General features: G+C 45.0%; 1 protein-coding gene across 1 annotated transcript in view; it reads left to right on the forward strand.

The window, feature by feature from the left end:
• The window catches only part of SPATA48 (spermatogenesis associated 48), a 57,031-nt gene extending 55,544 nt beyond the window's left edge, over nucleotides 1-1,487 (forward strand). Inside the window, exon 9 of the mRNA XM_032430469.1 lies at nucleotides 1,364-1,487. Within this exon, the coding sequence (XP_032286360.1) occupies nucleotides 1,364-1,487 (124 nt within the window). The remainder of the gene's footprint in view (nucleotides 1-1,363) is intronic.
• Nucleotides 1,488-14,426: the final 12,939 nt, after the last annotated feature.

A 14,426-nucleotide genomic window follows, 5' to 3' on the forward strand; every position in this document is an offset into this window, starting at 1 on the left:
GCTAGTGCTGTTCCTGCTGTTCCTAATGTTGCTACTGCTGTTCCTGCTGTTCCTACTGCTGTTCCTGCTGTTCCTGCTGTTCCTACTGCTGTTCCTGCTGTTCCTAATGTTGCTGGTGCTGTTCCTGCTGTTCCTGCTGTTCCTAATGCTGTTCCTGCTGTTCCTGCTGTTCCTACTGCTGTTCCTGCTGTTCCTGCTGTTCCTACTGCTGTTCCCGCTGTTCCTAATGTTCCTGGTGCTGTTCCTGCTGTTCCTAATGTTCCTACTGCTGTTACTTCCTGGGAAAAGGACTCGAGTCTTTTGGCCACACCCTCAAGCCCAGGTTTAGGCCCATTGCTGACCCCTGGTGAGCCCCACACTCGCCATCCCCCACACGGCACACAGCTCTGTCATTTTGTCTCAGAATGGGGACCGAGGACCCTCTGCGGTGGCTTCTCTGGGGTTCTTATTCTTGGGGTACACATAGGCTTTGTGCCTGGGAGGTTGCAGTAGTCTGGGATTAAGGAGTTAAGGCCTTGAATGTCAATGCCAAGGGGTAGTGGTCCATGTGGTCCTGGTAACACATTTTGAGCAAAGTGTACAAAACACCACCTGTGCCCAAGATTGATATTGAGATGAGACACAGAATAGCAAGGAAAGAGATTAGTGGATGAGATTGAAGTGAGGGGCAGGGCTGCAGGAGGTGGGGGAGACCAATGTTGTCAATCTCCCATTTTGAGAGCGAGAGAATGCACATGGGGGTTTCTCCTCATTCCTGTTTCCAGGACAGTCCGGAGTTTCCTGTGCATTGCTTCACACCAGAACGCCACCTGAACAGAAGCTTGAGTTTGTACTTCAACAGATGTTTTCCACCACACAATAAAATATTCTGACATCATGATAATCATAGCATTAAAAAGGTGCACCTGGGTGGCCCAGTCAGTTAAGTGTCTGCCTTCGGCTCAGGTTGTGATCCTGGGGTCCTGGGATCGAGTCCTCTACCTCTCTGGGCCCCTTGCCCCAGGCTTGCCAGTATAGGGACTTTGTGTTGTAACGTTTGAGTACCTCCTTTTAACTACATTTTCTATTCTATCTATTCTTAGCACCTACCGTAACTCTAGGCACAGAGTAGATTTTCAGTCAATGAAACCGATTACAATATAATGCATGTAATGCAATAAATGAGACTCAATGCAAATAAAAGAAATAAATGAAACAATGCACACAAGGATTAATCATTCCCAGTCTCTCTGTTATGTGCTCTCCTGACCCTCATTCACTCTCCTGAACATGTGTATTGTTAGTTGGAAAACAGATGAGGTTATATATTTTTATGTATATTTTATGGGTCATTTTTTTATTTTTTTCTCCACCCCCTTTATAGCATCTTACGGAAAGAAATGGAAGTTGATGTCTTCCGTCACCAGGCACCGCTGTCTCGAATGGTCACAACTGTAAAACCCTACAATCCTTTCAATAAGAAGCAACAGGAAACTGTAGGATACTGACAAAGGCCTGCCCTCCGAGTGGGACTCATAAACCTCAGCCCTGGGGAGGCACCGCATATGGTGCAATGGGGAAATAAAAGACCCAGGCATGTTCTGGGTGTGTCTGTAGAGGTCAGATGAGGTCTGCTGCTCTTTTCTGCCTTAGGCAGAGTATCCTGGACCCCAACCTCAGTCACTCGCCTGACCTGGCCCTGGAGAGCCACTATTCCCTGATGGCAGCCAAGATTTTCTGGAAGTCATCAGTAGCAGCCGTTGTATTTCCAGAAGATTCCTCTTTAGAGTTGGAATGCCAGGTCTACCTAGAGGTTTCATGTCTTGGCCATGTTAATGCAGTGATTATAACTGCAGAGGGTAGATCGTAGGTTTTGTGACCACAGACTATCCAATCCAAACCCCATATGTTCTTAATGGGAAGACTGAGTGGCTGAGAGAGAAAGTGGTGGTGTTCTCTTCAGATATGGCGTCACACAGGGACAACATCTATGATAATGAGGGACAAAATCATCCCTTGCCTGGCTGTAATATTTCTCTTTCAGAAAAAGAAGCATCCCCAGGCTCCATGAGGCTCAAGGGGCAGTTGTGACCAGTCACGTCCGCTTTAGCATCCGTGTGTGGCCCGCCTGGGCCTTGGCCAAACACAGCACCAGCTCCAGAATCACTCAAGAGTGAACATAGGCTGTGCGGGATCCCTCTGGCCCTGCAAATGTAGTTTTACTTGTATACACATGAAGTTTATTTCTATTTGTGTACACATATCTATAGATCCCGTCAGAGTTTACAAGTGCTTTCGCAAACCTTAGCTCATTTGATCCTGCAAACCCATAGCAAGCATTTCACAGGTACCTTGCTACTTTATGAACAGCGAAAGGCAAGGAGAAGTGAAGTATTTATCTCAGGTCATGCTACTAATAATTAGTAGGGTTAGAACTAAAACCCAGGCTTTCCAAATTTAGATACCGTGCCACCATTTCTCTACAGATTGGATAACAGAAACGGACAAAAGACAAAAAAAATTCTTCCTATGTTCCTAGACTTTTTAGAAGTATTTCTCAGGGTCTTTCTCCTGCTTTCTTCTGAATGCAGAGGTTCAAGAGGTTCTGAATGAGATAGTGATCCTACAGAACTTCAAGCAAATGTGTAAGCCCTGCTTATCCCTTCGAAAGGCAAAATCAGCTATGTTTGTTTGGGGATTGGGTACTGCCTCAGTTGACAGCCGTAGATCTGGATGTTGGCTCTTCGGACCCTCTCTATGAGCTGCCTCTCTGCCAGAAAGAACAGGAAGACACGTGCCCATTCATCCTGGGAAGCTTGACTTGCCTTCACGGAAAAGGAATGGCTTCACCTGAACCCAATCTTGTAGCTTAATTATTTTCAGAACAAGCAATTCTGTTAAAAAAATAAAACTCAGACCATAACAAAAATCTTCATCTCTGGAAGATTCTCACCCAAACACAAACGGGAAGGATTAGCCCTGTCCAAGAAGTAGATTAATGCAGGTTCCAGAGATTACATTTTGTGGTAAACATCCCTGGCAGGCCACTTTGTCAGGAGGTGTTACTGCTCAAAATCAGAGGCACCTGTTTATTGTTCTGGGCCTTTCTACGGCAGAGCTCTAGTAACACCTGATTTTGACATTCTGCAGCCTAAGATAATTATTTCCATCCTCGATAGTGCAGGTAACTGGACACCTCTCAAAGCTGAGAGGCGAGCACCTTCAAAGCTGCTTCTAGAAGAATGTTGGCCTTGCCTACAGCACCCCCAGGCCACGTCCAGCAGAAGAAAGATGGCAGCTCTCCATTTGCACCATACCTAGTTCTGACTTGTTTCCTGTGAAGAGAAAAGCAAATCCTGCTCACCACGATCTCGAATCCAAGGCCAACATAGAAGTACCAACCCAGTTGTATTATTCGGGTTTCCTTGGTTAGCAGTTCAGATGAAAATTGTAAAAATCAAGGAAGACCGCCTGAGGGATATGCAACTGCTCTTCAAGATGTGAAGTCTGCTCTTGGGTCATTCTGATGCACTGGAGCCGACATATCTGTGCCTCCTTGGATTAGCCACTTGCCTGTTGCTTTCTCTCCCCAGAGCATGGGCTGCCCTACAGCTTTACTCTCTGGGCTTTTATTTATCCCTAGGGATGACCCAAACGCAGAGAACCTCTGCAGTTTCCATAAAACTTAGGTGGAAGATAGTGTTCGAAAGTCTTAGAGAGTTCGCCCGTAAGAGAAAATGCAAGCCAATAAGCTTATTCTAGAAGATAAGGATATTACAATGTAATATTGTAAATATGTTACTCAAACTCAATAATATGAAAGTATGATACTCCTGACAGAGAAGAGGAAATCTAGAAATAAACAGATAAAGAAATTATGTCAAACCCCAGAGTACAAGTTAGATTTGTTTCAATAGATGATACAGAAACAACTGTTTGGAAACAAAACAAAAAAATACATCCAGGTCTCTCCCATAAATCAAAAGGAATAGAGCTTTAAATGGATAACTGAGAGCCTAAGTCAGGTTACCTGGAAATTCAGGAGAATTGGTTTATTAGGTGGGGGAAAATTTTTCCTGATGCACCCAAAGCCAGAAATTATGAAGAAAAAAATTAACTACTTTAACTTAAAAAATACCACCGAAATTTTTTAAAGAAAAACCTGTTGGCAAAATATGTCAGACAAAAATTCATATCCTCACTCTAAAGACAGTCCATGATGAGAAAAAAAAAAAAAAATGATTACACCAATAGAAACAAGGCAAAGGATATTAATAAATACACTCAAAAATAAGAAATATAAGTGGCCAAAGACCAGATGATATATTGACACCTGAGGAGTATTAGAGACATGACTGTCATATTTCATGTTCCACCTGCTGATCGGTGCTGGTAAGAAAAGATCCACAGCTTTGTTTTCCAGGAGTAGGACCTGACACTGTTAACACCTTTCCAGAGGGCAGTCGGCACTGTTTCCAGAACTTTCCCAGGTGGCAAAGGTTCAAACTTAGTAATTTTACTTTTAGGATTTTGTCAAGCAAAGGATTACACCAGTGAGCAAATGCGTTTATATAAAGAAACTGAAGGTACGACAATTTATGACAGAAAAATTAGAAACAACTTAATGCCCATTGAGAGAAAATTTAATAAATTGCAGTAGATGAATATACTAAATACAATATATGTGTTAAAAAGACAACGGAGGTCTCTATTATCACGGAAAGATGTACGTGCAATTATTGGTAAGTGTAAAAAGCAGATTTTTACAACAGTATGTATTTAATTATCCTATTTTAATTTTAAATGGGTATACACAGAATAATGTGGGGAGATATAAAACACGTTAATGGTAATTGCATATTTTACTCTTACAGCAACATGTATTTCTTTAAAATTGGAAAACTTGAAAAGTTATAAAAAGCCAATATCCCTAAACTATCAGATTTTGTTTTTCAGATTTTTTTTCTCCTTTAATGAATTCAATGCCAAGGAAACATTTGCCCCTCCTGAAGAACTGGTGTGTGAGTGTGAGAATTATGTAAGCCACCCACCTCAATCTTTTCTAAAATTCGATGGTTTGTAATATAGATAGCTGTGAAATTACATAGGTGCCCCAAGTGGAAAATGTTAAAATGGAAAGTGCTTCCATTTTCACATGCCTGCCAGGAAGCTCAAGGCTGAATTAGATCAGTACATGAACTTAGAGATGCTAACAAACTTGATTCAGGGCTCCACATTCAAAACCGATACCCAATGAAGCCTCTTGAGTCATTCTGGGAAGTGGCATGTCTGAGAACCACTGGTTCTTTACCTGCTTTTTCTCCTTTCCACATAGTTTCAGATTTTTCTGTTTCGATTTTAAGATCCTCGTGATAGGAGATGCCCAACTGATGGGGGAAACCAGTAGGTCACAGATCACATTAGAAATGTTTAACGTGTTTCTTGTTAGTGTTTCACGCACCAGATGGAGCGCTGACCCGCGGTAGGGAAACCCAAGCCTGGACAGCATAGTGCACATGGGGTGGGTCTTCGTGGTCGGTCACCCTCCCGCCCTGAAGGTGTCGCCAGAAGCAGGTGGTTGGGGGTAGAGGCGCCAATGATCTGGTAGCAGGAACAACCTGACCACCCGGGACCATGTTCTAATAAATGAGAATTTTCTAAATTACACCCACTCGTTCCACGAAACCCAGGCAGACTGGATTATTTTTATCTCTAGGAATCATGGCGTTCTGCATTACAATCTATAAACTGCTAAAGAAGAAACATGCCAAATAGCTACAATTAACTGAGGAAAATATATAGCTTCAGGATCAATTTTTTAAAATATCTGCTTTGAGGGTGGTGTTTTCTTTCTCATGACCAATCTCGTGTAACCCCCAGGAGGCAAGGAGGCATTCTGGCTAGGAGCAGGGGTTTCAGAGTCGCTCTGAATGGGCTCCAAGTCTCCAGGTTCACTGCTTCACTGCTCTGAGCCGCAGCTTCTGGGAGAAAAATAACACTGGCCTGATAGAATGATGGAAATGATGGTGTGATTACAATTATAAACACAGGCATAACAGCAGCCCCGAGAGTACGCAGAATCTCATTACCTGACATAACATGTGAAGGTGATCCACACTCTTCCCGGGCGCGCTCAGTCCTTCAACAAGTACCCCAAGACACAGCAGTGTGTGCCAGGCCTGCAGTCAGGAGCCCGTGGGGTCCTCGCCAATATTGTGGGGTCTGGGCCAACAAGCCAACGGGAGCAGTCGATAAAGTCATTAAACACTGATTGCACTGAGGAGGCTACTGAGAGTACCGGCATGGATAACCTTTCATTCAAATGCACAAATTAAATCCCTCGTGTGGTCAATGGAATGATTTTGTTTCAAAACATTATGCTGCATTAAAAAAATATGTGGCATTTTTCAAAATAAAGAATATGACTTCCTATTGTAAGAGGGGTGTACTTCTGCACACACACACACACACATACGTTTAAGGAATGATTCGGTAGAATTAATTCTATATCTTTACCATAAAAGACCTTGGTTTACCCAAATTCATAATCCTTCTGAAAAGGGGAATTATTTCATTACATTGGGGTGCGGAAACAGCAACTGCTAATCTGTAAGGCGCTGGGCATCTAGTAGGCACACCTGAAGACCCCAAATCGGCATGTTGGATAAATACCCACCCCCACCCCCCCCAGAATTTACTGGTTTAGGGCCACTCGTCTATGCTCAATTAGGTAAGATGACAAAGGCAACAAAAGTCTTCTTTATAAACCTGCATAAGAAGCCAAGTGTTCTGATCCGGGCCCCACAGTCTCAGGGCTTTCTCTCCGAATGGTATTCAGACGCTCTACTGCAGTTCTCTCAAAGCACTTGTGTGTGCTGATGATGGTTGGTTCTGAACGCACTCACAAGGGCTGTCATCAGAGCACTTCCCATCCCTTAAACCTAGTTCCTCATACATGGGCGAACACCGACATCGAAAGGTCGCACTGCCCTGCTCATCACACCTGCTGATCATGATGCACAGGAAGATCTCCTGAGTGCCACCCACACACACAGTCATCCAGAGTAGGTTTCCAGGGCAAACCCCACTGATTCTACCTTGTGAACGGTAAACAAAAGCAGCTTTACTTCCTTGCTTTCACAGTTTGGACATAAAGCGATAAAGTGTCAGTAGAAATCTATTTTTCCAGTGTTGGCAGATCGTTTTTATGTGCCTGTTGTGGGCAGAGCCATGAGATACAACATAGAGGAAACTTGGCAGTGTAGTGGGGAGAACAGAGGGGCAGGTGCAGGGTCCCCGGGTAGTAGGGTCCTTGGCAGGGAGAGTCCAGGGGATCTGTATGAAGGATTGAGGTGGGGTGGGATGGTCCGGTTCCAAGGCCAGCCCTGGGCCCCCAGGTGGGATTGTGAGCTTTGGGGCAAGTCAAAGCAGAGTCAAGGGAAACCCCAGTCAGAGAGATTGGGAAGAGGAGGTCCTGGAACCGTGTGGTCTAATTTTTGCAGGTCAGAGGGTCCAAACCCAAACTGGCATGTTGGGTAAATACCCACCCCCTCCCCCCAGCATTTACTGGTTTAGGGCCACTCGTCTATGCTCAATTAGGTAAGATGACAAAGGAAACAAAAGTCTTCCCTGATAGGGTCCCTACATGGTCGCATTTTCAGCCAGGTGTCTTGTGTGTCCTTCGTGAGATGGCGCTGAGACCACTGTGAGCAAGTGCAGATGCCGCATTCAAACACTGGAGCAAGACAAAAATGGCAAGATCACAGCCGCTTTAGATGCCGGGGAGGATGCAGGCTGGTTTCTAAGGGAACATTGGCCCTTCTGTCCTCTCTGTTCACCATGACTCTGGGTGGTGTGGCCTCTACTCGGGCTCAGCTCTTGGGGCTTCTGTCCACCTTACACTGAACTCTGCACACAACGTGGACGTGGTGGGAGAAAACACTGGCACTCAGCCACTTGGACCCACCAAAGAGGAGGCTCATGGCTTCAAAATAAATCCAGGTCTTGAGGGCAGGTTTGGCCTACAAGGTACTGACCACCATGACCAACACTGATGCCAATGGAGGGGCATTCAGCCTCATAGCTGGTGACATGCTCCATGGCAATGCAGCTGCCCAACACTCTCACAGATGGCTTTCTACTCTCACATTTATTGTCATCATCATCAGATACCGACTAAATGTGTAATCAAGTAAATTACCTAAGATATAGTATGGAACTTAAAAGTATATAAAATGCTACCACATATCCAGGAGATGAATCTGAATCCATGTCTGATAATATTAGTATCTGTCTCTCTATCTATCTATCCATCCATCCGTTTATCTATTTATCTATCTATCTCTCTATCCGTCTGTCCATCCATCAATCATCCGTCCATCCATCCATCATCATCCATTCATTCATCCTTCTTTTTGTTCACCTGTCTGTCCATCCATCTATCTATCCATCCATCTGTCCGTCTCTCTGTTCATCTATCTATCTATCTATCTATCTATCCGTCCATCCATCCATCTACCCATCCATCTGTGCATCGAGCTGTTCATCTATCTATCTACCTACCTACCTACCTACCTATCCATCCATCCATTCATGTATCTACAATCATTCTACTTCAACCTTACAAGTCTTCTTGACTTTCTCTTTCCTTTAGGAAAAGACTTATCTCTCCTAATTTGCTCATCAAACTAGGGTCAGTAATAGGTATTTTAAGTTATTGGTTTTCTTGGTTTTGTTATTTAAAAGACTATGTCTCAACTGCCATCCAGTAAAGGTCACAGAAATATTAATATACTTCTAAAACAGAGGACCAAAAGGCTCAGCTTTCAGCACAAGTTAAAGTGTGGTGTTGCAAATTGCAGAAAATCAGTGGCCTGTATCTCTCCAAGAATTATTTCATAATGAATTTACCAGTTGAGAAATAAAAGGACCTCTCTGGAGTCAGCCTTATACATAAAGCAGTGAAATATACACAGAGACTGTGGATTTTCAAGGAGGCTTCCTGAGAACAAGGGGACAGGTGAGTGATGTCCACATGCCCTGGGGGGGGGGATGGGAAGGACCCGAATGATCTGGACCTCAGTCACGGCTCAGGGAAACAGTACAAACTCATTTCTTAAAGGAGTGTGTGAGGAGGAAAAACCTGCAGGGCACATGGTGGGATAGCAGGTGTGGGGTGTGCCCTGCTCCCTATGTTCCTGAGGGATAGTCTGGTGGAAACATCCCCCACATGTGATTCCTGTTGGCAGACACAGATAGAGCTCCATATCACCCAGGGAGTTCTGGCTGCTGCCTGTTTGGGTAGCTCTGATCTGTTGTGCAGTGAAGTCAGCTCTTGGCTCCACAGACCAGTGGAGGAGCCCTTCAGTCCTCTAACTGGAGCCTGGCTTCTGTAAAGGCCAGTGTGTGGGGCTGTGCCATGCCCCAAAATGGTGGCTGGACAACCACATCCTGTGTAGGGTGGGTGCTGGGCTGCCCCCAGAGAAGGCTCCCAAAAGCTCAGACATGGAGATCATCATACCAGGGAGATGAGAGCTCCTGGTAATTCTCCAAAGCACAGGGACAGTTGCAAAACCCTTGACCTCTTCTGCTTAAAAGGTGAGGTTAGCTAAGGTGGGGAGTGATGTTGTTCATGTTGGCTGTGGTTTGACCGTAGTTCTTTTGAATTCTTTATGGTTTGTCCTTGAGGGTGCCTGGAGTCTCAGGCTCCTGAAAGAAGGTTCTATTCTTCAGAAAAAGCTTCAGCCTCCTTCCTTTCTCACAGACCCTACAGAGAGGTGCCCTTTCCATTAGAAGCACCTCTTGTGAGGGAGTTGCTCACTTTCACTTCCTGCCTGAGAAGAAAGCGGTGTGTACTGAAGTGGAGGGTGACAGGGAGGGGCAGGACAGGGCCTTCACAGGGGTCAAGAGGGGAGAAATCATTCTGTGTACGGAGGGACCCCGAATTCTCACTGCTGCCCTTCCTGGGGTCTGGCCACTGAATGTGGGATTTGATATTTGATTACTCTTTGTCGAAGCTTTCTCCTGATTCAGAATTTTTATCTTCCTAATTCTCTGACTTTCTAAATATTCACATGGATATCCCATGAAGACTATGATCTCTTCCCTTAGAAAGGGGCCGTGCGCTTACGCCCTACCCTTGCGGCCGACTCACAGACCCATGTCAAAGTCAGTGTCCCCTCAGTGCAGGCTGGGGAGATGCACAGGCTCTGGTACTTTCCTTGATTTATGGCAAGAAATTTATGTCCTTGATGCTCACATTTTGTAATAGAAAAATGCTGGGTTGTTGAGGACGTTCAAGGAGAGAACATACATAAGTACCAGGCACATTAGAGACATTCAACACATAATAACATTGTTATTATGAAAAATAACTCTCCTCTGAAACAGATCATGGCTCCCCTTCTTGTGCTGTATGTGCTGTCCATGTAACAAGCAGCCCTTCTCCCACCCCGCATAGCACCAGTGGTCCATGTTCTATGGCCTCTGACCCTGCTCAATCTCAGCAATCCTGATGAGCCAGGGACACCATGACTCACCCATGTGCCAAAGCCAGAAGCTGAGAGTCACCCTACCTCTAATTTGGATTCTACTTTGTCTCTCTTTTAACATAGCTGTCAAATAAGTGTCCTTATTTCTGTGACTCATCATATTGCCTTACTTTGGTTTTGTATGTAAAATATAGCAATTATCTCCTTGTAATGAAAAGATCCATTTATGTATTTTTCTTTCCCATTCTTTGAAGCCTGGGACCATGTTTTATTTATCTTGGTATCAACCAGGGCCCTGTACCTAGCCAGGCATGTATTAGGTAGTACTTGAAAATATCTGTGTGATAAAGGAATGGAAGGATGGATGGATGGATAGACATATGGATGGATAGATGGATGGATGGATGAATGAATGAACATATGGATGGGTGGGTGGATGGATGGACACATGGATGGATGGATGGATGGATGGATGAACATATGGATGGATGAACATATGGATGGATGGATGGATGGATGGATGGATGGATGGAAGGATGGACGGACACATGGATGGGTGGATGGATGACGGTTCACCAGGACTCTGAGCAGTATCCATATGCACACGCATTTTACTGGGACACAGGACATGTCAAGTTCTTCTACTAGGGGCTAAATTATATACTGTAGATTGTACATATTTTAGAGCCTCAGAGAAAAGAAAGAAACTTGTAGGTCAGGGCCGCTGGGAAAGACTGTGTAAGATGAAGACATGGAGTTAAAACTTGAATGAAAATAGAAAAGTATCTCAAAAGTCAATTTTTAAAGATTTTCTTTTTGTATCCAGAACAACCTCACTGATTTGGACCCAATGCTCAGGATTCTTGAATAATTTTAGTATACTTCCTCTGAATTTGCCAAGTGAGGATGCAAACCACATCACAAGCAGATGCTGAATCCACAGATTGGAGTTTGCAATTTCAATGAGGGGCTGGGCAGCAGAAGGGAAGGGAAGTGAGGATGCCAAAACCTTTTTAATGCCCCTGTGTGCCAGGTCAAAGTAATATTTCATTTAACTGCTCTAACTACCCTGCAGGGTGTGTATTCTTTCATACAGTCCACAGATGAGGACCTGGAGTTCAGACAGGTGTCCAGGGTAGCACATTAATTCACGGTGGAATGAGGACTCTCCCCGAGGGGGGCTTCCTCAGAACCCTTGGCCTCTGTGGTTGGCTGCCTCTAGCCAGGCTCAGACAACTGATATTCTGATTGCAAATTATTATGAACTTTATTTAATCAAGCACCACTCATTTTAAATCTGACTGAAAGAGAAGAAACCACTTCTTTGAAAATACCCGACAATTCTGGTTTCACCTAAGTCAGGTGGAACTGCCAAATTCCTTCACAACAGTGACCTCTGACTCTGTGTGTGTTCCATTTCAGGAAAAGTGACTGTCCTCAGCCTGCTTCTCTGGGTGGAAGCTCCACTGGCCTGCATTTACGAACGTCCTCCATCTTTGTCTTTAATAGAACCCTTGTATACACCTCAGGCTTTAGCACAGATCTGAGGGCATGGTTGGGTACTCCGTCAACACACCTTTGGGGGGCTCACTCCAACGCAGCTAGGTTCCCAGGGGGGTGTGCTGTGATGTGTTCCAGCTGCAGAGATAAACAGCGTAAGGTGAGATGGGGTTCTGGGTGCCGCAGGTATAACTAAGGACCTCTACCAGAGGACAGAATAGACAATGCTTCCTGGGGCTCATGACCTTGAGCTGAGCCCTGAACAATGCCACGAAGTTCACTAAGGGGAGGGGAGGGGAGGGGAGAACCTTCCAGGCAACATGGGCTCCGGAGCAAAGGAAGAACATATGTGGCTGGACTGGAGACCCAAATGGATGACTTCCTCCATCGTGTGGGGTGGCGGTTCTCCAGAAGGAGAGTCTCAGGACTCCTTGACACTCCTGAAAATGACTAAAGTTCTGAATTTGTTCATGTGGCTCATACCATTGATATTTACTATATTAGAAGTTAGAACTGACAAATTTAAAAATCTTTATTAATTCATTTTAAAACCATAGAAATAAAGTCATTATGCGTTAACACAACCCATTCTTTATGAAAAATACCTACATTTTGCAAAACACCAAGAAAATCTAGTGAGTTTTGTTTTAATTTTAACAAATCTCGTTATGTCTGGCTTACTAAAAGGCAGCTGGATTCTTGCATCTGCTTCTGCATTGTAAAACTGTGGCAATAGTTGTCTTTGGTTGATGTAGGGGGAAAATGTGAAGATAGATCATTGGTAAGGAGAGGTGTGTTTTAACAGCCAAAAAAGGCTGTGATATTTTTCTTTGATTCTATATTGAAAATCAACAAGTGGTAGTTTCTTCAAGATTAGGTGCAGTGTAGAAGTAGAACCACGTTCCCCTGAAAATCAACTGGTCCATCTCCCATTTTGTGAACACCACTCCCAGAATCTCCATTCTAGGATGAGTCCCCTCGGGATGAGCTTTAAGGGAAATTTTCTCCCCAGAGTTAGAGGCAGAAGGGAGGTGATGACCACTTTGCCATCATTCTGTAGCTCTGCCTTCCAGTTATTCAAATACTAGTCAACCAAATACTACCCATGGAGGCCCTCCCGCCCAGGTCTTCCTCTGTCTCTCTGACTCCTGGGCTACGTGTTTGTAGTTACCTGAGGAAGGGGCTTCCCCAGGACACCCAGACCACCAAGATCAGAGACGGCATGAACAGACACAGGTTTCAGTGTGTCTTTCCTAGTAAGGCTTCAGCTCTAGCCTGTGGGTTCCGGCCTCCTCCTCATCTTCCTTCCCGATGGCCTGCTGGTGGGCTGGGGGCTCCAGCAGCCTCAGATGGGGGACAGCCTTGTGCAGGCTGCTTGGCCAGCCCCTTCTGTAGTAAGTTCACCAAAAAATGGTGTGTGTGAGTGGAGCACCCAGGTGGCTCAGTCAGTTAAGTGTCTGACTCTTGATTTTGGCTCAGGTCCTGATCTCAGGGTCTGTGAAATCGAGCCCAGAGTCGGGCTTCCTGATGAGCATGGAACCTGCTTAAGATTCTCTCTCTCCGGGGCGCCTGGGTGGCTCAGTCATTAAGCGTCTGCCTTCGGCTCAGGTCATGATCTCAGGGTCCTGGGATCGAGCCCCACATCGGGCTCCCTGCTCCGCAGGGAGCCTGCTTCTCCCTCTCCCACTACTCCTGCTTGTGTTCCCTCTCTCACTGTGTCTCTTTGTCAAATAAATAAATAAAATCTTTAAAAAAAAAAGATTCTCTCTCTCCCTCTCCCTCTGCCCCTCCCCCTCACTCACACACACACACACACACTCTCTCTCTCTCTCTCTCTCTCTCGCAAAATAAAATAAAATAAAAAATAAAAAAGGTGTGTGTGTGTGTACATACACATTAACATCTGGATATATACATATATGTGTACATATGTCCCTGGTTTTGCTTTTCTCGTTGAATCCTTCAACCAGATCCACACTCCAAATGGATCTTCTGTCTATCCATGCTTTTACCTCATGCGTACCAAAAGGATATCGGGTACCCCAAGGTCACCCAGACAACTCTTAGAGAACTGCCGATGGAGGGTCTCTGTAAGAAATAATAGGAGTCAGCCTAGTGCAAGATTTTAAAGGATGACTGCATGCCAGCATAAGGACTTTGGACCTTTCCCTGTATCAGGGATTAAATGAAGATTGTGAACAACTGTGTTATAACATTACCTTGAATTGGGGTACAGGACGTTTTGAATAGAGAGACTGACCACAGGACAGTGACAGCAGGTGCGACCCACCCTCCTGGCATGCCTTCAACTGCTGTCTGTTTGCCTGTGACCCACAAACAGGTGAGATGCATCCTGGGGATCCAATCCGCTGGTCGGGACCCAGAGTCTCTCTCCTGACCTTAGCTGGACAACTCCGCTTGGCTTGTCATGCATGCGACTCAACTCTGCATATTCAC

The sequence above is a fragment of the Phoca vitulina genome, unplaced genomic scaffold, assembly GCF_004348235.1.
Source record: "Phoca vitulina isolate PV1807 unplaced genomic scaffold, GSC_HSeal_1.0 scaffold44, whole genome shotgun sequence".
Classification (NCBI taxonomy): domain Eukaryota; kingdom Metazoa; phylum Chordata; class Mammalia; order Carnivora; family Phocidae; genus Phoca; species Phoca vitulina.